This window comes from Poecilia reticulata, unplaced genomic scaffold (assembly GCF_904066995.2).
Source record: "Poecilia reticulata unplaced genomic scaffold, P_reticulata-male-v2 Scaffold_114, whole genome shotgun sequence".
Classification (NCBI taxonomy): Eukaryota; Metazoa; Chordata; class Actinopteri; order Cyprinodontiformes; family Poeciliidae; genus Poecilia; species Poecilia reticulata.
Window position 1 is genome coordinate 12797 of NW_027675212.1, and position 26175 is coordinate 38971.

A 26175-nucleotide genomic window follows, 5' to 3' on the forward strand; every position below is an offset into this window, starting at 1 on the left:
ATAAAACTTTTACTAATTTATTTTACTTACTTATTTGCTTATGTCACGTATTTCCAGTTTAAAATAAACACAGCGCACATTGACATGAACAACGGTTTTGAACGAAAGGGTAAAGTTTGAAGGAAAAAAAGCCATGCTGTTCGTCGCTTTTCACTCTTTCGTGAATTTAAGCTAACATCGTGTACTTAAGCTAACATCTCCCTAGTTTAACTCTCATTATCGTCCTCAATGACCTCAGTCGCGTAAATGAGTGAGAATTCACACCTGCAGTCATTCAAACGAGACCCCAAATACAATGCCCCGTTAAGGCGGAGCAGAACCAGCCTCTCCTGCGTCCACTTACATGAATTAGCCTCTCTGCTTGTTTGCTTAACTGCAACCAACAAAACGAGTCTGTTGGTAAATATTGAAATTCCCTTCGGCTGGGGGCCGCCCTGTTAAAGCACCAGGTGACCGGGCTCTCCCCATTGATAAGCTCCAGTTAATCCATCGCATTTCCCTGTAATAGCTGCGTGCATGAGAAAGGCCCTCGAGGGCCCCCACCTCTCCTCCTCCTCTTGTCACACAAGGCCGCTGAGGGTATGTATCAGAAAGCATTGTTTTGGATAATTCCTAATATCATATATATATATATATATTTTTTTTAATCTTAGTGTGCTTATAGGAATCTCCTGAGTGAATGAATTCATGAGTGAAGTCTCCATGAACCGGCGTCACCACAAACGGGCCCAGGTATTCTGCGCTCCGGGGTCCTGGCTCGGAGGCTGTACACACACACGCACACACGCACACACACACAACACACACACAAAACCACAGCTATGAGCGTGTAACCATGACAACTGCGCTCTGATTGGCTCGTCCGATGCGGGGAATTAACAGGGGCCTCGTCCAATCTGAGCTCTGGATGCAGCTCCGCGCTTGGCGAAAGAAAAAAAAAAAAAAAAAACCTCTCTCATGATAACCCAGGCACAGTGATGTGAAAGTGGCAACGTGAGGTGAGCCCGGAGGAAATTACTGGACTAAAAACAAAGCGCGAGCGATGAGGGGATTGTTTTAAAAAAAAATAATAATAATTAAAAAAAACTAAACTAATAAATGAAAGATGACGCTTTAGGTGTTTGAAACAGAAGAGAGAAAATATGGTTGGTTTGTCCATCACGCAGCCCTGAAATCTCTTCCCTCTCTTCTTCTTTTGGATTGTGGATTGGTGACAGCATCCCGACCCAGGACTCAGGACCGGAACAGTTCTTTTTTTCTTTTATTCTTTTCTTCTGTTTTTTTTTTTTCTTCTTCCTCTGGTGGATTGAGGGTTGGGGGAGAATCTTCCACTTTTCACCCCGGCAGAGCTCATCAACCAGGAGCCAAGACGTTGTTCCGCGTAGAGCCGGCTTGCCCCAGTCCGAGCAGCGCAGTCCGTGCAGCAGGGAGGTCGGCACTCGGCGTCTCACGGGCCGGCAACATGATGGTCCTCTGCGCCGGCTGCGAGCGGCCCATCCTGGACCGGTTCCTGCTCAACGTGCTGGACAGAGCCTGGCACGCCAAGTGCGTCCAGTGCTGCGAATGCAACTGCAACCTGACCGAGAAGTGCTTCTCCCGGGACGGAAAGCTCTATTGCAAAATGGACTTTTTCAGGTAACGCGGAGAAAGACTGGACTCGGTTGGGAGGATTTTTTTTCCTTTTTCTTTTGCGTAGATTGTTAAGGGTCAAAATGTTAAATTTCACGCGGAAAAAAAAAAAAAATCTGACCCAAACGTAAAAGGTTATTACATTCTCAATCATATTGGACCAAAACAGATCAGTTTTGAACTGAAAATGTTCAATATAAAATAATTCACCTTAAAATCAAATCAGTAAAAGCAATGCAGTAACAATAGCCAGCTTTATGAGACATTTTAGTGAAATTGCCTTTAACAAATTATACATAAAGACTCTGGCCCATTAATTCAATCAGTATATATATATATATATATATATATATATATAATATATATATTATATTATATATATATTATATATATATACTCAAATCTCCTACAACTAAATGAAGTTCAATCTAAAACAAATATAAAGGAGAGCATCAGGTTCAGTTTATAATGTCAATTGATAAAACAGCTTTAAATAAATAGTATCCTCCCATTTTTCTATGAGGAAACGGCTTTGCTTTGTTTTTTTTAGTATTATTATTATTTAATTTTTAAAGTCCACTCTCAGCTCCTGGTGCCACTTCCCAAACATCCATTAGGCCATTAACTGGTTCCCAATTCCTCCTAACCCCCTAAACCCCACGCCCCCCCCAAAAAAGTGTTCCAGGTAATTGAGTGATATAATATAAGTGAAGTCCTTGTTTTTGTCGCATCATTTTCATTTTCAACGTGACTGTCCTACTCTTCCCAAATTGTCTAATGACATGTAAGTCGCGTCATCCCCCCACCCCTTTACCTCCCCCCTCTATGTTTTAGTCGGGGGCCGGGGCTGTTATTGGCCCCTCGCGCGGCCTTGGCCATCATATTACTGCGGTCCCCATCAAGCGCGCTGGATTTAAATGGCCCAGCCATTAGCCGGGCGAAACAGTAATCACCCTAATGTGTCCATTTGTTGTGTAAGTAGTGTTGTGCCCTTTTTTTTCTTTTTTTTTTTTTGGAGAGGTGAGGAAGGGGAGGAGGAGGGGAGGGGGGGGGGGGGGGCAGTTGGCCATGCATGTGAAAGGCGCACGGTGAAGCGATCCCATTGCAATGAGGAAACAAGCTCAGATTGGTGTTAAAACCCCCTAAAACAAAACAAAACAATGCTCCACAATAAAAGCAGCTTGCTCTCACCCCAAAGGCTCAAGCAGCAACACATTTCAATAGAATTCTGTTACAATTAATAAAAGACAACAAATGTTATTTTTTTCTCTCCATCCTCCTATATTTAGAGGATCAGATTTATTTGCGCTATATTTGTGCATCAAACTGATGAGTCGTCCTACCATTTAGGCGGCTGAATATGGATTAAAGGAAGATTTTCACGCTAAATGCTCCCCCACTCTGCTTAATCCCATAATATATCCGCGGCTACAATGTGTTGATTGTCACTAATACGTTTTTGCGTGGGGTTATTGTCAGAGCGCCTCCGTCAAAATTAGCTCCCTTTCCCCCCTGTATTATTATTATACTGATATCACAGAGTTCTGCCAAGAATTAATCAGTTCGCAATAGTAAAAAAAAAAAAAAAAAAAAATTATATATATATATATATATATATATTATATATATATATTTTTTTTAATTACAATACCTATTGAATTTTATTTCATATTGATCACGTTATTTTTTAATTGGATCTTTAATACGGTAAGTAAAGTACTTCACCTCCAGACGTCATTTTCTGCTTAAGCGTGGCCTGTCTTTGTCTTTATTTCTCCTAGAAAATATATTGGATATAGATTTTTACTTTTTTTTATCCCATATGGGTCTCAATTTGAACCTAAATAAATACACTGAAAGTCAAACTTAGATGTCCCGTTCACAAACCACCACGTTTATTCACCTTCACCTATTAACCAAAAAAAAAAGAAAGAAAGAAAGAAAGGAAGGAAGAAAGAAGGGAAGAAAGAAAGAAAATCACCTTCTTAAACAAAGAAATCAACAGTCCGGCTTAGGAAAAGCCATTTTTCTCAATTCCAACAACCTTAATAACAACGCTTGGACGTCCACGTGGGTCTTTACGCTGACGTCTTCTCAACTTAATTTGCGTTCATATATATAGATGAGAAAACAGATATTTTATGTCTGATACTAAAAAAAGTGAAAGTAAGGCTGTGTTTGCTCATCTGATGAACTCAAACCCCGTCATTAGAGCGTCCTTTTGGTCTTCAGCCACACCAGATGGAAATCTTCTCTTCTGTCCGCTGAATAAAATGTTATAATGACTTATAATGTAATGCATGAGCCTGAATTCGACATAGAGTGGGGACTTAAAATAAATTTTTAGATTTACACTATATATATATATATATATATATATATATATATTATTAATATATAAATATATATATATATAATAATTTTTATAATATATATATATAACATAATCAGTGTTTTAAATAATAACAGAGGACTTTAATAGAAAGCAAAGATTTTAGTCTGATTCGATCTTTTTTTCTTTCTTGTGTGTCCAGGCGCTTTGGCACAAAATGCGCGGGCTGTCTGCAGGGAATCTCGCCGAACGACTTGGTGCGTAAAGCCGCAGCAAGGTGTTCCACCTGAACTGCTTCACCTGCATGGTGTGTAACAAGCAGCTGTCCACGGGAGAGGAGCTCTACGTGATCGACGAAAACAAGTTCGTGTGCAAAGAGATTACCTGAGCTCCGGGGCCATTAAGGAAGTCAACCTGAACTCAGGTGAGCGACATTGCAAAAAACAAAAAAACAACAAAAAAAACAAAAAAAAAACAGCTGAGCTGCGCTTATTGGCTGCAAAATTTGTGGGAGGGGGTGGGGGGGGCCTAAGTGGCGAGAAGAGAGAAATAAAATAAAATAGATCTGAGAAATAAAGAGAATAAATAAAGCTGGGGGTCCGTGGAGAGCGTTTCCTCACAACCTTGTGGAAGAATAGTTTCAATATTTACCTCCACAGAACAATAGCTTTCTGGTTTTGTGTAGCAGGGTCCGCGGGGGGAGGGGAGGGGGGGATGAGGATGTTAACGTGGCGCGTGTTGCTGCTCCTCTTCTTGTCTATTCATCCTTAAAAAAAAAGAAAAAAAAAGAAACACACACACACACACACACACACACACACACCACACACACACACACACACACACACACACACACACACACACACACACACACACACACACAGGAGGACAGCATCCACCCTGCATGCTCAAGCTGCTCGGTTATTTTCGGTTTATTCACATGGAATATTATCGTGTTAGTTATCGTTAGTGTATTTGGTGAGAGATGAAATGGCTTCTTATTCTATTTCTTTACATAAACAAGATGAGCGAAAAAGAATATTTTGTTAAAATGAGCAGAATCTGAAATTTTACATTCAGATTTCTTTCTCCCCCCAACACCTGGGCTAATTAAAATTAAACCGCCCCTCCCTTTCTCTGCCTCCCTCCTTGACATTTCGGATCGTGACCTTCCCTCCTTGTTTGTTTGCATCACCCCCCTCCACCCACCCCCACTTCACCCACCCGGGCTCCCCTGGGTCCCCCTGCAGTCTCGTCGTGCACAGATAGGAGTTTATCGCCGGATCTCCAGGACCCGATACAGGACGACATAAAGGAGACGGACAATTCCACGTCCTCAGATAAGGAAACGAACAATATTGAGAACGAGGAGCAGAACTCCGGGGCCAAGCGGCGGGGGCCCGGACCACCATCAAGGCCAAGCAGCTGGAGACGTTAAAGGCGGCGTTCGTGGCCACGCCGAAGCCCACGCGGCACATCCGGGAGCAGCTCGCGCAGGAGACGGGGCTGAACATGCGAGTCATCCAGGTAAACTCAGAATATTATTATATGGATATATATTTATGATTTACTTTATTTAGAGACTGCATTGAGATGCTGAAACAAATGTAGCAACCTTGACCACCGGAGATCAAATCGACATCTTTTCTCCGATTATTTCGTCGGCCTTGTTTTTATTTAGTCCAGAATAATCAGTTAAAAACTGAATCTGCCGAGCAGAAACAAAGATGGAGGCCATTTGAGCAACCACAACCGCGTTTCGGCGACAGTTGAACGTCTTTTCCACGTTTCATTCTTTGCCCACCTGTTCACATCGTTAGACAGAAGCCTTTTGGCCTATTCAAAGCAAATATTGTTGAATGTCTGAATTGGTAAGCTCATGTGATAAGCACCAACCACGTTCTACCACATTTAAATGGTTGCTAATGTAATTTTACATGTATCCAATGTAAGCTTGGATGGAAGCTTGATTTTGTAATGCAGGGGCGTCTCTAGAAAGTTTACAATGGACCAGATGGGGTGGGGGGGCACGGGGTTGGCAGCCCCAAACTTCAAAATTATACCAGAATCTACAAATTTTTTCTTTTATTACATCATAAATTATACTCTAAAAAATTACAGTTGTCGCAAGTCATTAAAACTCATTCAGGAAAAAAAAAAAAAAATCTCAGTCATAAAACAAGATGTGGGGGGTTGGTCTCCCCCTTGGTGGCGCCACCGTCCCTGCTGAACCACAGTAGGCGAGACGGACTCACCGAGACAAAGACAAATTGGTGACAAATGACGGATTATAAATCAGTAAAATACCTTTTAATTTTCCCGAAGTGTGCGGGACGTTTAATTGAAAGCCTCATTATCTGTAAGAGAAATGTCAAAACATGATGTGGACCATTAGTGGGGTTACAGATCCAATTTACCGGCTGCACGCCATGTGAAATGTTTCTTTTAGGTCTATACATTATGGACCTATTTGGGTAATAATGATAAACGATAATAATGGCTGCAGTAACAGCCTGTTTATGTTTTTAACCATACAAACGCCTGGAATGTTACAGTGAAACAGTATTTATGGTGAAGAATATCTTAAAAACTACCCAAAAAGTTACTTTTCCAAACCACGTATTTAAGTAGTTGTAAGTCAGTATATTAAGTGCTAATTGCCAAATGTTCATATATTTAACCTTTATTGTTGTGTATTTTCTGATTGTTAGATTTGTTACTTACTGTATTATTGTTGTTATATTAGCTTAGATTTCTTTATTTTAAAGAGGACAGTGCATATTAAACAACATGAATACATCATGTAAATATGCCAGATTTTGCCTGAGAGGCTAATTCCATCTGTAGTTCATAGCAGGTTAATGGAAGAGATAAAAAAAATACAGTTAACATGCATAACAACATATATGAACCATGATTTATTACAATAAGTATTTGTAATAGAAACAAAAACAACTCACAACCGTAAAGGAAAAAAAGAGTGCAAAAACATTTAATTAAAAATTATTCAAAACATCAGTGCAATTTTGATTATCTAGCTTAATGAGTTCCTAAAACAGTTCAAAGACATCATAGTTTTAATTCTATTATAATCAACTGTTATTGTAGCTTTTCAGAGTGATATTTTATGAAACTCATTTCTAACATTTTGTTTAAAATTTTTCTACAGTTTAGAATTTCTTTAAATGTCATAAATACATTTGAAATAGTACCGAAAAACAAACAAAAACAAGTTCAGTTTTAAAGTTTATCCTTGAAACAAAAGGTTAATTTAATCTTGAAAAATAAAATAATCCTTTTTTTTTTCTTTTTTTTTGGGCCGCTTTGGGAAAGATAAAGAACATGTTTACACTGGAGGCGCCAATTTATTTGGAAATAATTAATGTTTCACCGCCATGAAATGAGAGAAAGGTTAGCCTCACTGCCTGCCAATGCTAAGAGGAACCCCAGACACAAACATGTTGTGCAACGGAGCACACACACACGCACACACACACTGCTTCCTGCTTTCTCTTATCCCCCCTCACTCACACACACACACACACACACACACACACACACACACACACACACACACACACACACACACACACACACACACGTACGCGCGGAGTGTCTGGGTGCAGACTGTGTCAGGATGATTAGCACCATCTCTGCCAACTGTGATGTGGCTTTTTGTGCACTCACTGTAATTATCGCTGATTTCACAGATTTACATACCGCCCTCCCTTTTCCCACCTCTCCGCGCCGCTCTTACTCACTTCCAGCCTGTTTCCTCCGCATCTCCACGGCCTCGTCTAGATCATACACTGCAGGCAATTTTCTCTATGTGTATGTGTGTGTGTGTGAGCTCAATCATACAGTCAATCACCAAAGCCAGTCAATAAGTCAGTCAGTCAGTGAGTCCGTCGCACCATCCCTCCCTTCACCCCACACCCCTTTATATATATATATATGTGTGTGTGTGTGTGTGTGTGTGAGATTGCTCAGAGCCAAAATGGAGGCTGCGTTTCGTCATCTTCCTCCTCGTTCGGTGTGTGTTAAATACCGCAGCTCTCGACGCGGGGAGCCCTGTGAGCCACGCTGCTTCTCCAGCATGTGGATGTAATCCCTAAGCAAGGCTCTCTCAAGGGAAGCGAGAGCATTTCCATAAAAATGTACCCTACAGTTAGACGATTGTTCTCAATAAGCAGGTGTTGCCTTTGCCGCTGGAGCACGGAGAGCACAGCCTAAGTGGTTTTTGGCTGTTTCTTTAAGTGTGTGGGTGCGCGCGCGCGTGTGTGTGTGTTGTTTTGTTAATCTGTAGCACAGTGGGATTCTGCCTCTGGTGTAGCCTAGCATGGTGCGAACATGCATCATTATGCGGCATGCGATGCAAACGGCGCAAACGCGACCTGTTATGTGCTTGTAATGCAAAGAGCATTCCTCCATATGGCGCGGGAGGCTTTGCAAATAAAAAAAAAAAATCCTCCTTTGTTAGTTTTCAAAGAAAGTTTATTTAAGCATATTCTCTTCCGTTTATTTGAACTTCCGGCGCGGGGGCCGTTGGGGACGCGCACCGTTTCTGTCGCTTTGTGATTCATCTTAAAGTAGTGTAACAAAGAGAAAAACTTCTTTATAAACTGTAAAATGCAACAAAGGGTGTTTCATTTGCTGGCTTTTTTTTGTTTTGTTTGCAATTTCTATGTCTGGTTTGAATTTGTTGTGCTTAGGCGATAAATCGATTAATCGCATGATAAATTAAGCTCAATAATTTAAATTTGCATGAATTTTTTCTCTCTCTTTTTGCTAAAAACTGAATGACAAACATCTTCAGTCTCAACTTGCCCTTTTTATGAAGGAAAATTTTGTTTACATAGATTTCATATTTCATTTTATATGTTGTTTCTGTTGTTTTGTTTATTTATTTAGTATATTTAAAATGTCTTCCAGTTCCAGTGATAAATGTTCAGAGGAACTTAAAAATTAGTGATCTTTGACAATGTTTTCTGGCATTTACACCGTTACTATTACTCAAAAAATGGTCTCAAAAGAGCAATATTATCGTTTATCGCAATAACTAATGGGAAAATTTATCGTCCAGAAAAATTTCGTGTCAAGCCTGGTTGTGCGCTCCAGCACCGACAAAACATGAGAAAAAGATTCCAGCTTTTAACAGTAAAGTCCTGATACTGTAAATCTTTTATTGTAATTAAACTAAAGTTTAATTTCACAGCCTACTGCTGTCTTTACTTTTAATCTTGAGTGTGGTTAAAAGAAAAAAAAAGAGTTTCTTGAACCGTATTACTTGATAGATCAAAGAACTTAAGCATCACAAAAGAAAGCACAAACACTCGTGCAAATGGGGGCAGAGGTGTCTTAAAACAGGATCCAAACAGGTCAGAAGTGAATCCCTCCTAGATTTTTCAAAAACACTCCTTCGCCGTTTTGAATACGAGGCTTTTCAAGGAAGGCAGAAACTTGAGTGAAAGTCAAGGCTGATGGGAATGACGGCTTTCAGTGCAAACTCTGCAAAAGAGAGCTCAAAAAACGAAATGGAGCCATACCACAAAGAAAGAAGGGAAAAAAAGTTGTCCATCTTCTACTTTTTCTGCTAAACATGCGATCAGGTGGATCTTAGAAGTGCGTGAGAGTTTCAGAAACAGAATCCAGATGAAAAGCTAAAAAACTGCAGGAAAAACGGCCACTGATCATCTCTGCCATCGTTTTATTTTTCTTTCTTTTTTTGCTGTTGTTGCCGTTTTAAGGTTTGGTTCCAGAACAGAAGATCCAAAGAGCGGCGAATGAAGCAGCTGAGCGCCCTGGGGGCCCGACGCCACGCCTTCTTCAGGGGCCCCAGGAGGATGAGGCCTCTAGGAGGCAGGCTGGAGGACCCAGACATTTTAGGACCTGGGCCCTACGGTTACTACGGAGGTAGGGCGGGAAAAACTCTCACTCATTTTCACACACTTTTTATCCGGCCTCAAGCAAACACGATCCATATCCAGGTTGAACATCTGTATCAAGAACTTGACATTATCAGTGCGGGTAGAATGACAGGAAGACATGATATAAATGGTTTGTTGTGCTGGTAATGTGGACGCAGTCCAATGAAAGTGTTTTTGGATATCAGACTAGTTTCCATTAGCTACTTGTTTTTGTGTTCAGAAAAACAGCCAAGACCTTAATTTGACTCAGGCACACACCAGTCATTTTGTTGGTATTTTTAGTAAAAAGAGACTTTTGTTAATTTATCTTAGTGCTTATAATTGAATACCAGCTATTCAGTTTGAATCACATACGCAGCTACCAAATCAAAGTCAGAAACCTAGTATTTTGGCTAATTACTAAAACCACAAATTTGATCAAAAAAATATTTTAAAAAGTCCTTTTATTTGGGATAAATGCCTAAAAATATGCACCTGTGACCATCATTACGTATAAAAGTACCACTTTTCTTTGATAAAAAGCAGCAATAAACTACATATTGCCAAAGCTTTGCTCTCCAAAGTTACTAACTTTCTGCTCTAAATATGAACATGTCATCAGCAACGAAGTTAACCGATGCAGGATGCGTGGGGATTTAGACAGGTTTTTATCCAAATTACAAAAGCTGTGGCTGAAATATCCAATTTCTTATGTTTGAAAAGACAAAGAAAATAAATGAAATACATAAATAACTAGGAGCAATAAGTGGTCTGTTTGGAAAATCCATGGCAACAGCTCCGTTTAAAATGGATCTGGGTTATTTGATAGGTATGGATAGCTGAAAAACACGTACATTTGTGACGTTTTGCTAAATCGTTGACCCAGACATTATAACTTAAAAAGTACTTTTCACTATTTATGGGTTGCATCAAATAAAAATGTTAATTTTTGTAGATAATCTTGATTCTTTGGATGATTTGGTACAATATGATTCGAATCGTCTCTTTTCTCCTCTTTTACGTCAGAGTTGATTTTTGGAATCGACAAAAGACAAGAATGTGTGAAATGCGAACAAATGCCGTGGAGGCAACTAAATGACACAACGTCCATTAGAACCAAAGGTAAATGGGAAGGTAGCTTTTCATTTCAGAAAAAAAAATAAAAATCCAGAATACAGGTCTCCAGAAAAACAGAGAGAAACAAAGAAAAAAATTCTACGCAGACACTAGTCAGGCCGCTTCTGGAATCGCTTCATGTCGGAGATAAAAGTTGTGGAATAAATATTTACTCAGCATATCAGCAGTGTTCACATGCAGACCCTGTTATCTCAAAGGAATCATGCTCTGTGTGCTGTTCTTGTCAGATTAGACAAATGACAGGCCAGGTCTTAAGAATGTGATGTGAAATTTCCTCCATCTGCGAGTTGTTGCCAAGGTTGAGCCCCATTTACCTGCTAAAGAGCTGGGAAGAGTTATTGATGCTTTTATCACATCACAACTGGACCACTGTGATGGTGCTGATCAGATTTTACCTGGCACTAAGTGAACGCGTCACGCCGGTCTTGGCTTCTCTTCGCTGGCTTCACGTCCCATCCCAAGTTGAATTTAAAATTTTAGCACTTGATTTTAAAGCTTTTAATAGTTTTGCTCCAACCCTATTTAAATGATCTCTGCTACATCCACTCGACAGTGAGAGAACTCGGGTCTACTAGCCGGTTTCTCTTCGGTAGTCCAATGTTGGACTACCGAACAACCGACATTTATTGTATCGTTTATCATTTATCGTGAGGATTTTGATTTATAGTTGTCACAATAAAGTTCAATTAATGATTTAAAAAAAGTGACTATTGTAAATGTTATTTTTAATGTTTTCTCTGCTGTTTGCATCAATAAATATGAGCAAATTTGAACAAATTACATTTCTTTAAGTTGGTAGTGTCGTGTAAAAGTCTGTTTCAAATGGGAATTTTTTTTTTGGACAACAGTATTTTTGTGGAGCTGTGACGTTGTGCCATACAGTAATAAATAGTTTTTCATCATCATTTTTATTGTTATCACAATAGCATTGCGAAATATCGCGATAAAGCTCTCAGTCCATGTTGCTCATCCTTGTTCTATCGATTCAGGAGCTCACAACTCAAAACATAGAGATTTTCAAATCATTGCTTCGAACAGATCTTTTTTTACTTTAATTACTTGTAACTTTTAAATTGATTCTATTGGCTCTCATTGTATTGTTTTAACTACTTTAAAAAAAATCTGCTGTATGAATAAACCTTACATTGTCAACATAAAATGTGTATGTAGATGCTCTCAAGGTGCATCTACCGTTTTTCTGTATTAGATTACTTATGCCTACAGCACAGTAAGTCATGGACTAGTTACCATTATCAAGGTACATCAGAAACTCCTTAACTATCATGAAGACGCCGGCATCCTCATAAACCGATTGACTTACATCAGTAGTGCCCAAAGTGGGCCCTCGAGGGCCGGCATCCTGCATGTTTTAGTTCTCTTCCTGGTGGTAGTAACAACCTTCTAAGCAGGTCAATGTTCCTCTTCGGCCTCTAATGACCCATAATCTGATCCAGGTGTGTTAAATCAGGGAGAGAACTAAAATGTCCAGGATGCTGACCCTCCAGGACCGACTTTGGGCTCCTCTGACTTGCATTTCAGCATTTTGAGGGTGACTGTTAAGGGGTTAAAAGTTTTACTTTCAAAACTGAGATCATTCCTAAAGTTTAAAGTTTGTTTAAGGCGAAGCCAGTGATGAAGCGACTGGTGTTTTCTCCGGCTTTTTGAATCATAGCGTCATGCAGCGCTGCCCTTCCCCCACTAGTTTACTCATGGTTATCAAACTGTAATCTCATGCTGACCCATGCTTCCTAGTAATCATGCAGGCAAACATAGTTGGAGAAAGAAAATGTATTGTGTAAACTCTTATGGCGATGAACCATCTCTGTTTGGTCATTTTCAAATCGCAAAATTTTGAAAATGTGACACTTTCTGTAGAAAGTTTAGGAGTTATCTGGAAATCTATTGATAATTGAACACACTATCGCATAAAAACATGAAAGCCATATGATGTTGGCAAGCTAAACATTAATATATCTTATATACATATATACATTTATCTACAATTATCATCAAACGTGTTAAAGCTATCAAATCCATAGATTGAAAAATGTGGCATCAATAGTCCAGGGTTCTAGAAACCGTCAGGGTGTGACCTCCAAACGTCTGCAGGTAGCAATGTGCAGTTTACTGAGGACTGGCATATACATAAAAATCCAGTTGATTTTGTTAATATTATACTTTACCAAACAATACTTAAAATCACCGTTACAGGTGAACCTTAGATATTTTAGATTTCCGGGTTTGTTCCCATAATAATAAATAAATTTTTGCTAGTTTTTTTTTTTTTTTTTTAAGAAGTAGAAATCACTCCATCCAACAAACAACTTGGAGAACTTTTGTAACCTGGAAGAAGACACCACTACTGCTCAGATTGAGTCACCCACCCGCTGGATTAGCATTAGCAAATAAATCTTTCCCAAAAGAAATTCAGCCCTTGACAGACAGACAGGAATATCCGAACACAAAACCGACCAACAACTAGGGCACCGAATTAAACAGGAGAAATAAAGCAGATGCACCTGTCATGTTTATGAGCTATATTGTTTTGATGGACAGTCGGAGCTCTGCTGTGGTCTCCATACATCTGCAACACCTACCTGAGGGGGCCTTGGCATTGAGGACACAATAAAGTGGAGCCGTCAAGGCTGCGAGGAACCGAGCCGGGAGGAGGGGGTGAAACAGAGGACAAAACCTCTATGCCTCTCTCTCTCTCTGTCTGTCCATCTCTCTCTCTTTCTCTCATCTCTCTCTTGCCTCTGAGCGCCGCTTTTCACACCCTTTGTGCGGCGGCACAGGCCGGCCGATTCCCCTTTATCTGAGCCGACGCCTCTCTTCTTCAGGGATACTTGTGTGTGTATGTGCGAGTGTGTGTGTGTATGTGCGCGTGTGTGCGTGCGTGTGGCTTGATGCTGCCGCATGTGTGAGTGTAATTATAGGCCGCGGTTTCCAACACTCCCCTCAACACATCACACACGACGTGCTCTATACCCAAACTAGCGCGCAGGCCTGTTGGGCACACCAGATAATTAGCATGTGCGGGAGAGCGACGTCACGTCTTATTGGGCGCGTGCGAAGGCAAAACACGCTGAAATTGAAATCAGGTGGCGGATATCTAGCCTGTTAGTTCCTACTTTCTCCCCGCTCTGGACCCGAATGGCAGCGCGGGGAACATATGGTGAGACTCAGAGAAATGCGAGTGCAACATCTGGGGCGCCGGGATAAAGTCTGCCATCGATCTCGGCTCAAGGTGCTGCTGAGACAAAATGGCTTTAGTTTTAACTGTAGAACAGGAAGGTGGTGAGAGGCAGAAGGCAGATGGAGGTTTGTAATTGTTAATGGATCTAAAGGAGCAGCAGCAGCAGCATACAGGTGTTGCTTTAATCCTTTTTAAATGGTTTGTGCTAGTTTTGGGTTAATGATTCTAAAACTCATGGAGCAAGAGGTTCTGAAATGATCTTCAAGTAGTAAAAAAAAAAAGATTCAAATTCAGAGCCACCATTTTAAGAGTTAGAGGTTGGTGGATCAGTCCAAAATATTGATAATATCGAAACTAAGTGTGTATTGGTATCGGCTCACTTCTAGTGTGACGAAGTCGATACTTTAGACTCAGATTCCCTGTTGAACTTTTGTCATTTTTGCATTGTAGTTTCTCAACTTGACGTTAAAAAGATTTGGCTTTGGTTTGCTCTCAAATTATAATTCTTTACACTGAGTTTCTTCAGAAAACAAGTCAGAGAATTTGGTTTGGTTCTTCTGTTGTTTTTGTTTATCATGTCAATATGCTACTAGTGTTTTGTAGCCACCTATAAACTTTATCTAAATTCTGAGTGTAGTTTTAACAAAACAATTCAAAAATTGGTCAGACATATCACACTTAAAGTATCGTTATAAATATCATGATATTTTGCTCTGACAAGATGCTATCACGATATTACTAGAGATAAAATTCAGTTTGCTGTCTTTAAAGAAAGCTGTCAGTCGCTTAGCATGAATTGTAATTTCCAACCAGAACGGCTGCGGGTCTGCGGCGGCACCGCTGCCACCAGACTGCTAGAGATGGCACGGCTCTGACGGAATGTTTCAGAGACACACGAAGAATGGATTTTCATTTAATTGTCAGAAAAAAAGTCGTTAATATCATAACAGCAAAATACAATCTTGAAAAGGCTTTGGCATATTAATTTGCTGTGCACTATGAGGTATGCTGATGTACAGCTCATCAAGTAACGAGGCTTTGTCAGTAGTCAGAAAAGGTTTTCAGCTCATCTTATTCAAATGTTGCAAAAAAACAAACAAACTATTTTTAATGGTGCAGCTGGTTCTGAGTTGGGATGGCCACAGCACGGTGAAGAAAAATACAAAAGTTTCACTTTTGAACCAAATTGATCCAATTTTAACTATGAGATCTATGAGGTCTCACCTATGAACAGCTAAGGCATTCTTTAGATCAATTTCCTACCAAAAAAAATCTATTAAGCAATAAATGGGTTCAAAGGTCAGTCCTGTATCAGCTACTGTGTGTTGCACAATGCTTAAGAAGACCTAACGAATGTGTTCATGTGTGCAGAAGTGAGCACTGCTGAGAAAGCGAAAGGTTTGGAGCAGAAAATAAATGTTCAGGTCCTTTATGAGTTTTTAACATGACAGCTTTCATAAACTTAACCAAAGGAACGTTTGTCATGTTGGCTAACAATAGCTGATATCACTGCAACATTATCAGCAAAAATAAAATATATAAGACAGTTTTTCCACTACCTACCAGCTGAACCACATAAAACGTTTAAAAAAATGAAGAAAAAAATAATACATTTTGCATTAATTGTAGCGTAGTACATAAGTATTTTAAACTGCAACTTTTCTAACTTCCTGCAGTGACAGACTGCTGCAGTGCTGATGCTAGCTTGGATGTGAAAAGGAAGGTTCAGATTCAGCTTTTGTTTGCGTTTTTGCTAAAAACGACAGCAAAAAAAAAAAAAAAAAACAACGCTCCTTGGTATTGCTTTATTTTCATAAACAAAGTCACATTGCTTTACTTCGGAGACCAAAATAAAGTTTGTAAACCCCACCAACTTTTACCATTCATGTCCAAATCCATGAAGTATGTTGGACCATTTTCTGAAATTTTCAAAATTACAAAGGAAAAAGGCTAACATAAAGTAAGTATTTTTTTGTTGTTATTTGTGTTTTATGTAGATTTAAACATTTGACGGTCACGCTTTGTGGAGAGTTTGAAAGAACTCAGCCTGGTTATCCGCATGAAAAATACACAAATCTGATCTGAAAACCATCTAGCTTTTTTTTTCTCCAAATGGCAGCATTGAGAGATTTATGAGCCCAGATTTTTAGAGATCAGCCTATGTTTCATGATTTAATTAAACATTTCAGCGAAACATAAATTCAATTAACGTAGAGTTGTTCTAAAAGACCAGAAAAACATCCTAAAAGGCCTGCAGTGCGTCTTATTATTCCACCAAGGTGACAGACGACAACAGGAAACAGTTTTTTCTCTTTTGTTTTTTAGTCTAGATTTATCCGTGCTTCTTGTCAGTGTGGAATATTTACACTAATTAATTAAAAAGTTTGGCTAGCATTTTAAAACTGCTTACTGTTAGAGTCAAGTGAAATCTCTTGACATCAGCTAACGAGACCAGATAGGATGAAAGCTGCATATTTCTGGTTGTGCCAAATTTTTCTTGGACCTTTACAAGTAAAGAGCAGCAAAAATACAAACGTTAGCTCATGGTCGCATTGTGTCATTTTGTAGCAGAATTGGCACTGATTCTATTGAGGGAAGGAAGAAAAACTTCATTCATCCATCCATTTTCTTACACCCTTGTCTCTCAGTGGGGTCAGGAGGGTTGCTTGTGCCCATCTCCAGCTAGCGTACCGGGCGAGAGGCGGGGTCACCCTGGACAAGTCGCCAGTCTGTCGCAGGAAGAAAAACTTAAGCAGATGAAAAGACTCACGATGTTTAAAGTCAGAATTTTATCTGGGAGTGATATATTTTATTTGGATTTGAAGGTTGAGGTGTGAAATCTAATTTTTATTTAGTAATTATTCAACTTCAAGGGATATTTCTATTTTTTTGTATTAATTTCTTGCTAATTTGAAACTTCTAGGTAAAATTTGAACGTGAATAAATTCCATTCTTCGATGCCATCCTATAGAAGCATCTTGTTTTCAGTTTATTTGTTATTATGACATGAACTAAAAAAAAGCAACTTCTTTTGTATTGATTTATAAATAATTCTAAATAGATCATTTTGACTTACAGTGAGGGATTGATTGTACAAGAATCATTTGAATATTTCTGTTTTCTTTCAAGTTGCACTAAAAACATATCTGGTTCTGTCCAGTCCTCATGAGAAATATAACAATAATTTAATGCGGAGGTGTCATCGGTCATGAATTTAAATTTCATGAAATTTAAAGTAATCAGATGCTGGTGATGCTGTTGGCAGAAAGGATCTCCAGTAGCAGTCAGTCTTCCAACGAATCTGAAGAAGCCTCTGACTGAAGACTGTTGCTTGAGTGACACAATTTACTTGCAATGCTTTGTGTCTCTAGTAGCTTCGGTTTAAAGCCTGCGTCACACAGCGAACGGAGCAAAATCGAATTTTTATCTCCACTTTAACAAAACATTAAAATTCATAATGCCTTTTGGGAAGCAGATCAACTGCTCCTCTTCATCTCCCAACTTACCATAAACCAGTTAATGAGACCTTTAATTATAAAGTCAGCCGATTGAGAAATGCGTGTTATTAATAACTGTATTCGTAGAGGGACGAGCGATAATAAAGCCTCGTGTCATCAAACCTGAGCATCCAAGTCAAAACAAAAGCTAAGACCTCTCAGAGGTATAAACACGCCAATCAGTGTCACGGGTTAGACACAAAACATGCTAATCCAGAGAGGGCAATCCACTCACAAACGACTGGATCCTGGTAGCGAGGTGTCACTTTTCCTGGTGGCAGGTAAAGAGACGGAGCTTGAATGCTGACAAATTTTAACAGGACCGGGAAGAGAAGCCATTAATCAAAGCTGACGGAGGCGCCACACGGAAAGATGCGGCAGGAGGCGTTGTTACCTTCATAATTTGATAGATGATCAACTTGCGCCGAGTCCGAATCCTCAAAGCTGACAGAAACTAAAGCTGCTCAATGTTGAGCTCCGTGTTCGCAGATCCGACTGGCTTCTTTCAAATGACAGTATGTGAATGTGGATAAAACGGACCATAACATGAATGTGATTCACATACATTTTCCCTGCATAATGGTGGTAACTTCTGTTGAGTTGCTCATTTATTCTATTGGGGTGTTTCACGATCAAGACGATAAGAATATTTGGAGGTAAAGAGAATGTTTGGATTTTTTGAAGGTATCGAAAAGAGTTTTCTTACCTATTTTGGAAATACTTTATACCAGTAGATTTGTATAGAAGTGACAAAATACTTAATGTTGTATGGCAACAGTTTCTCCATTTAAAATAAATTTAAACTTAAAATCTTTATATCTGTGGAACAGAAGCTCTATTAGTAAACTTTAACTAGTGTTGCACTTACCAAAATTTTGTGGAGAATTTCTGATCTGGATTCCTCTGAAACTTTAATAATAATAATAACCAGACAAAATCTTGTTGAGATCTACAATCTCTTTTTCAAGAGCGACCTGGCAAGATAGCAGCACCGTTTTGCAAGTATCAATATTTACATTCAACAGGAAAAAATAATTTATCTGCTGATACCAATTTAATCTGATTTCAGGTTTTCTTTAGTTGTTTTAGAAAGGATATCTGAAATCAAATACTGTTTTTTTCTTAGTATCCATGGGAAAAGCATGCCGTTCTGTGAGAGACCAGTTGATTTAAAACAAGGTTTTAGTATCAGTTTTACCCCCATTGTCCTCATTGCCTCATTTGACGCATGTTAAGGGTGCAAAGGGGTTAAAACAAACAAACAAAAAGCATTAGTTGTCATTTTAACTTTCCTAAAAGCCCTATGTTAGCTTCATGAGGACAGGAAGTCCAGTTGCCTTCTGTTTAAAACACTTTGGTTTTTATGTTTGGGATGAGAATCTACTCTGACTCCAATATCGCAGCTAGTTGCTACAATACTAGCAAGTGACGAGGTTTGCATGGCTAACATTATAAAAGTTTCAGTCTCTTATGTGTGATTACTAAAGAATCTTTTTGCTAGCCTTTAGGATTAGCAGAAGCTTCATAACTCTGTTCGGCCTTAGTGATATTAACTTATGTCTTGCTCTTCTCGCTCTTTTGCAACCCGGAACAACAATGTTGTAGATAAGTGTTTTCTGGTTAACAGCTTAACTCTCTGCTTACTTCATTTTTTAATATCTAGCTGAAACACTAAACTGCCTGTTTTCAGTCTTCTTTCTGCAGTAACATTGTGCACGTCAAAGAGCGTTGTTGTCTATGTATCCCAGTAGCTCATGTAATTTCTAGTCAGAAAAAGATCTTTCAATGGATCTCAAACATTTCTCATAACACTTTTCACAACAGACTGCTTCTTTCCGAGCCGAATAATGTCCGTGTTGCAACTTGAATTTTTTTTTTGAGGCTGTCGACTGCATCGGTGCGACTCGTCTGTCCTCTCTGACTTCCCCAGTCGTGCTGTAAACTTTTAAATTTGCAAAGTAGCTGTCATTTACAAGATGTTTCATTCTGAAGTTTTTTCAGTTCTTTCTGTAATTTAGAAACGAGACCAAATGGACTAATGATCAGCAAGCTGACAAAGTTGACAAACTCTGTCAACGTAGACTGACGTTGGCCATTGCCTTCCTATGCAACTCAATTTGTTATTTCCCTTCAGCACTGCATCTGGGCTTTTTTTCCACTCAGCTCTATTTCTCCTGTAGAATTCAGTCAGTGAGCAGCAGGAGGAGTTTTAAACAATGACCTAAAAGCCCTATGTTATTTCTGCGCGGTTTTAGAATTGTAGTCTGCCATTTTTAGCAATGAGAGCGAGTAAGTAAACGAATTCAGTCCATTTTGGCCAAACTTCTAAATATTGACTTAACGTTAACAGCCATCTTGTTCCACTCGGCACTTTGTTATAGAGGATGGTTGTTATAGCGCAGGCTACATTACAGACGTCTAGTGATGGTGACTGGGTAAAATTTAAAACTTTAACAGAGTCCACGCCTCCAGGAAGTAATCGTTTTTCAATAGAGTCCAAACCCCATGGTACGAAGTGTAGAATAAGGACTGGTTTTTACCAGGCTGTTGTCAGTGTAGTTTGCCTGGTGAAGTGTGTTTTGAAAGAGTGAATGGTAATATCTGCAAAAAATTTGTTAAAAATAATTAGCTTCAGTGGCTTAAACAACTAAAGTCAGCAATAGGGTTCCCATCTGACGAGCTGTTAGTCTTCAATCACTCTGAGAATTTATTGACTGAAGGTAAAGTAAGAGAGATATGTCTAATAATAATTTTACTTCAACAAACCCAAACTAACATTGTCCTACCAGATTGAAAACTAAGTGCAAACATACGGACAAACTAGTGATGAACGGATGGTTAGACAAAGTGACGGAAGACGCAGGCGGGGTAATTAAAAATAACGCCTAGATGAACCGATAAAACGAAGCAGCTCGTAGCTCAGCTGAGAGCTGAAAATAGAGTGCGGTTTGGAAATAAGCATGGCTTAGCGAAGCAGAGCCGAGGGACGGTGCCTAAGCTCTATCAGACTGACAGAGAGATGCAGTCGACGGGACCTGGCAGATCTGCCGGGGAGACTGGAATCTCATTTTGGAATTTCTAATCTAGACCCAGAAGTTTTCAGCGGGAGAATCCATCGAGGCGCACGCATGGCTGCGAGCTGAATGAGAGGGGGAGATGAATGCACTGTGGAGGAGGCGAGAGAACTGAGGTGGAGAGGTGTGGAGTTGTTTATACACTCAAATGAGGCTGTTGGAGACCGGTTGGTTGGAAATTGGACATGATCAATTTCCCCACTTAGGTAGGGGTGGAGCTGTGTGTAAAGCTGCACGTACTGCTTAGGGCGAGCTGTGAATGTTTTATGTGTTTAAAGTCTCAGGAAAAATGAACTCCCGTGTTTCTCTTCACAGAATACCAAGGCGACTACTACGGACCAGGGAGTAACTACGACTTCTTTCCCCATGGCCCTCCGTCCTCTCAGGCCCAGTCTCCAGCCGAGTCCCCCTACATCCTGGGCTCTGGGCCCGGAGCCATAGAAGGGTCCGGACACCACCCATCAGACGACCAAAGGTACACGGACATGATCTCTCACGCGGAAACCCCCAGTCCCGAACCAGGCTTACCGAGCTCCCTTCAGCCGGTCCCCGGGGACGCATATGGGGGCGGACCCAGTCCCCCTTTCTCCTTGGCCAGTAACTCCAGCTACAGCGCTCCCATGTCCCACCAGGGCCAGGAGATGGGCGAAACAGGCGCCTGGTGAAAGGACAAAGTAACAATAAAAACCAGGGACCAACCGTGGGCTGAATGTCTGCCCGGCTAATTCAGGAGACGTATCAACAATGTTGTCAGAAGGGGAAAGTACAGCTGAAATTTCCACAGAGAACCTTTTAAAATCAGAGACTCATCTCTACAACTGAAAAAACTGATGGAAAGAACGTAACGCGAAGCACGAAAAACGATATTTTTGCTGCACGGTAGACGCTCCAAAGCATATATCCGTTGTTGGGTATGGGACTGAACAAGAGATTCCATCCAGCAGAAATGCTTCTCGCCTTCCCCTTATCTTCTAATGCTCTAGGAACACATTAGTGAGAAACACCTAAGGGGGGACATGTCTAGTTTTCTTAATTTCACACCACGTTTAAAGAAAAAAATGTTGCTCCAAAGCAATTTTGATTCTCGCTTTATGTCTATTTTGCCACTTAACGACAATTTTGAACCTCAACGTCATAGTCAAATGCATCTGTCGCAGTCGAGGCGGTGTATGTTTAATCTCATTTTAAACATGTTTTTTTTTTTGCTTGTGTAAGACAAAACATCAAATCAACAGCTGCCGCATGACAGACACGCACTGACTTTCCCTCACATATCCTGGCTTGGAGTCCCTTAATGCACAAAAAGTGTTCTTGATCATAACTTGAAAGAAGGATGTCTGCACTATTATTCAAAACACGAACACAATTATACAGACACTTGTACCCTACCACACACACACACACACACGCACGCACATCACACCCATCGAGGCGGCCCTGATAGTTCTGCTCCGCTCACTGCTTCACCTGACCTTCCTTTTGTTACTGTCCCTTTTAAAAAAACATGTTTTAATGGAAATGATTTTCAAAAGAACATTGAACCCATAATGGAGAATGTCCTTCAGCAGCTGAGGTCTCCTTCCTCTAAAGGCGGAAAACAAAAGAGGGGGCAGACAACATCTGTGACATTTCGGCTGCCTCCTCCGAGGCGCGCGTTGCCATCTAGTGGTCGCCTTTTCAAAGCGCACGGGGTCTCGGTTCGACTTGTGCACCAGAGGACAACAGCCTTTTAATAGATATATTTTTTACCCTTTCCTCTTTGGTAATAGTTCACGACCAAGTCTCATCAGGGCTCCTGTTTTTTTTTCCTTTTAAAGAAAATTTAACTCAATTGCCAATTTCAGCTCAGTCCTTCCTCCTTCGGTGCCACCTCTGAGTTCGCTGTACTGTTGTTTTCAGATCATTTTGTGTTTTTTTTTTTGGACATTGTATAAGATCTAGAAAGAATGTGTCTTATCTCCAGAAATTCTTGGATACAAATGTGTGTGTGTGTGTGTGTGTGTGTGTGTGTGTGTGTGTGTGTGTGTGTGTGTGTGTGCGTGTGTGTGAGAGTACATGTGCTGGGTGATTGTGTGAGTGTGTGCTGGTTTAAAAAGGGGCATGGGGGGAGTTTGTGGGGGGCTGGGAGGGCAAGGCTGTATTATTTCTATGTAAATAGCACTGATAATAAAACCTCTCTTAAAACATGAAAATCTGTTTTGTTTTGTTTTTTTGTTTTTGTTTTTAGTTTGACCTTTTCATTTGTAGACTTTTTAATATGCCAGACTATAATTTGATGCTGTGGCTATAACCTACCTACCGTTTAGCTCGGCCATTAAGGTCTTAACAAGAGACAGGATAAGCTTGTTAAATGTAATGAAATGCTTTAAAGCTAAACACCCCATATCATGCAAAGCAGTTTCAATTAACTCGTCCCTATCAACTGTGATGAATAATTGCAGGGTAACACGCCTGAATTAGGCAAATTTTCTTAAAGGTCCAATGGTCTGTAGTGTTCATTCGAGGAAAAATTACATACATCATATGTTTAATGAATTTTTCAGACACATAGTGTCATTTTATAGCACAATAAAGTAACTATGGTATCTCCAGTTATACAAATGGAAGCATCTATCTTAAAAGATATATGACTTTGTAATTTAGCGCCTTGAAATTGGGCCTCTGTCTCTTTAAGAAACTCCTGCTCTTTCTGAAACTTTGCCTTCAGGAAGTCATCACCGCATGGCTAACCCTTTTTTACCAGTGTTGCAGTGAAAACATAGCATTAGCAGATGCTCAGTTCTACCAGGTGTTTGCTAATTGCCGCTGGCTAGTCTGAAGGAGCTGTGTGGAGGAGTTGAGGGGGCTCAAAGGCAGCACTTTGCACATGGAGATTAAAGGATTTATTGGATCGATTTAACCCACCAGAACTGGAAAATGTATTTTGTTAAATTGGGTAAAGTTGTAGCGTTGATTAACTACAATGAACATTAATAATGTAAATATATGAATCAGTCTTATAGTCTAGACCAGGTTCTATCAAACATTTTCTAAAGGTTTTGTTGGATTTAAAGAGTATTTGTCATGTTGTATAAAAATTAACAGGAAAAATTAACACAAAGGTCGTAAAGGAAACATTGAGGCTACCGTGAATGAAAAAGCAACAAATGAGTTCATGAATTTGTTAATTATTTGCAACTGATTAAAAATAAAGAAAGTAAAACATAAATTAATCTGCAAGCTATTTAGCAAGAAAGGGTCAGAGAAAAAGAGTGCACAAGTGATGGCAAGAAAAGCTAGAAGCCAAAAGGAAAGTGATTTTATATTAGAACCTATTTTATCAATCTCACTTTAAGAAAAGAAAGAGAAAAATAAAAAGGTGAATCTGGAGCCATCTTGATTATCAACTGCTGGTTTCACACCACCAGTAACAAAGACTCTGCACTTTTGGCCCAACATGCATTACTGTTGCATCTTGGGAACCCGAGTTGGTTTCTGCAAATGTACGGTTCCATATTCACCACTGATGCTCAAATCTCTCCTGGAGCAGGCAGCTGGTTGAGAGGCCAGACGGCTGCCTGTGTGATGGACCAGTGGTGGAGGTTTCTCTCTGCTTCTTTGATGTCCGGAGGCTCCGCTCTTTGGATTTGGAACAGAAATTGCAGAGGGATTAAACACTAATCTGAGCTCTCACAGAGCAAAAGGTCCCTCCTGGATCACAGTTGCAAAAAACAAAATGCAATACTCTGCATTAAAATCTAAACTATGGGTTCAGTTTCTCTTAATTGTAGGGCTTTGGGGTGTTTTTAAACTAAAACCTTGAGTCCTCTTAGCTGGACTGTCTTTTTTTTCTTTCTTTTTTTTAAATGCTTTTATCCACTTCTAAGTTTAATAGGAAGGAGGTTAATTTTTTTTACATCAATAGGTTTTGTTCTGTTTTATTCTTGCTAAACGTCTGATATCCCAGGTGAAAAAAAGTATACTTTAGTATATTTCAAACATAAATTTGTGAAAGTACACTTTAAGTATACTAATTATTAAGTGTACTACCTATAAGTATATCTGAAGTGTACTAAAAATACACTTGTACCAAATTTGATATTAGAACTTTAAACACACTTACACATAATTGTACCAAAAATACACTTTTAATATATTAAATAAAAGTATACTTTAAGTGAACAAAATATATATTTCCCAAGTGTAAATATACACTTTCTCAAGTATATTTAAAACATATTTTGTGTATATTTAAAAATATATGCTCAAAATGTGTGATGTAAAACCTTATAATCAACAGCATTAGCTCCAGTTCACACTCCAGACCAGATGGTGGCGGTATTGCACACTTTCATTTATTTATAAAACGCCACAAAGAGAAGAAAAAACTTGAACGCAGGGAAGATAACAGACGCTGTTCAAATTCGCCATTTTTCCTCGCATAATGCCTTAAAAGTAGAGAAGGCCTTTACAATAGTTACTCATTTTGGTAAATTCAAGCTGGTGACGTCCTAGTCCAAGTTAGACGACAACACAACGGGGCAACAACCACACTTAAAACAGCTTCATAGTTGATGCCAACATCAACTGATTCTATGACATTGCTGACTATTTTTTTCTACTTCTAACATAAACAGGCAAAGACGACACCCAGAAATGATTTTCCACCTCAGGCATCCGGTCCCAATTATCATCAGTTCTTATGATGTCACATACATGGCAACGTCCACAACGTCTTAAAATTGTAAGTATTATTTTTTTATTTGCCATTTTTCTGTTCTCTTTAAATACAAATTCTTTCTCTGTTTAATTGCTCTATTGTTCCTTTTTGTAGGTTCCTGTAAGGTGCAGTGAACGAGAATGTTCTGTCATTGATCCTCACTTTCATGTTTTATTATCACACTTCAATTTTCATGTTCATTGTGTTCACTTTTGATGTGTAAACTGATCATTTATGTAAAGTTCATAAAGTTATGAGTAAAATTGGACAATTTTAATATGTTGGTAATAAAAGAAAATATTTGAATTACCTTGAACATCTTGTGTAATTAATCTTTCCATGTAATTGTAGCCTAGAACAATGTAAGTACTGTAGTGTAGTTATGCATGTAATGTACAAAGTAAAGACTTATGAGTAATTAAAATAGTACTTTATTAGCAATAGCAGTAAATCAAAAATAAAAATTAAGTGTTATTTAAATACTTTACTAGTATATTAGTAGTAGCCTATATTTAAAATACATTAAAAGTATAATTTTAATATAATTCTATAATGGAATTAGTACACTCAATATGGAATATTTTTGGAATATTTCTCTTGAATACTACATAAAAAAGTATACTTAAAGTATACTAAGTACAACTTGAAGTTGTTCCAAAAAAGTACGTTGAGTATACTAAAAGTTGTAATTTAATACTATTTAAA

At 39.2% G+C, this 26175-nt stretch overlaps 1 protein-coding gene and 1 long non-coding RNA gene across 2 annotated transcripts; both read left to right on the forward strand.

Moving 5' to 3' along the window:
* Positions 1-933: 933 nt before the first annotated feature.
* LOC103473282 (LIM/homeobox protein Lhx5) lies at positions 934-22708 on the forward strand. Its single transcript, XM_008423388.3, is given in 8 exon segments — positions 934-1635; positions 4164-4225; positions 4228-4335; positions 4338-4385; positions 5212-5361; positions 5364-5488; positions 9709-9874; positions 21087-22708. Coding segments are annotated over 8 exon segments (1182 nt in total). The 5' UTR covers positions 934-1462; the 3' UTR covers positions 21437-22708.
* Positions 22709-24958: 2250 nt separating this feature from the next.
* LOC145550617 (uncharacterized) lies at positions 24959-25780 on the forward strand. The gene is made up of 2 exons (XR_014086490.1): positions 24959-25494; positions 25585-25780. It is a non-coding gene; the product is annotated as an uncharacterized LOC145550617 (long non-coding RNA).
* The last annotated feature ends 395 nt before the right edge of the window (positions 25781-26175 follow it).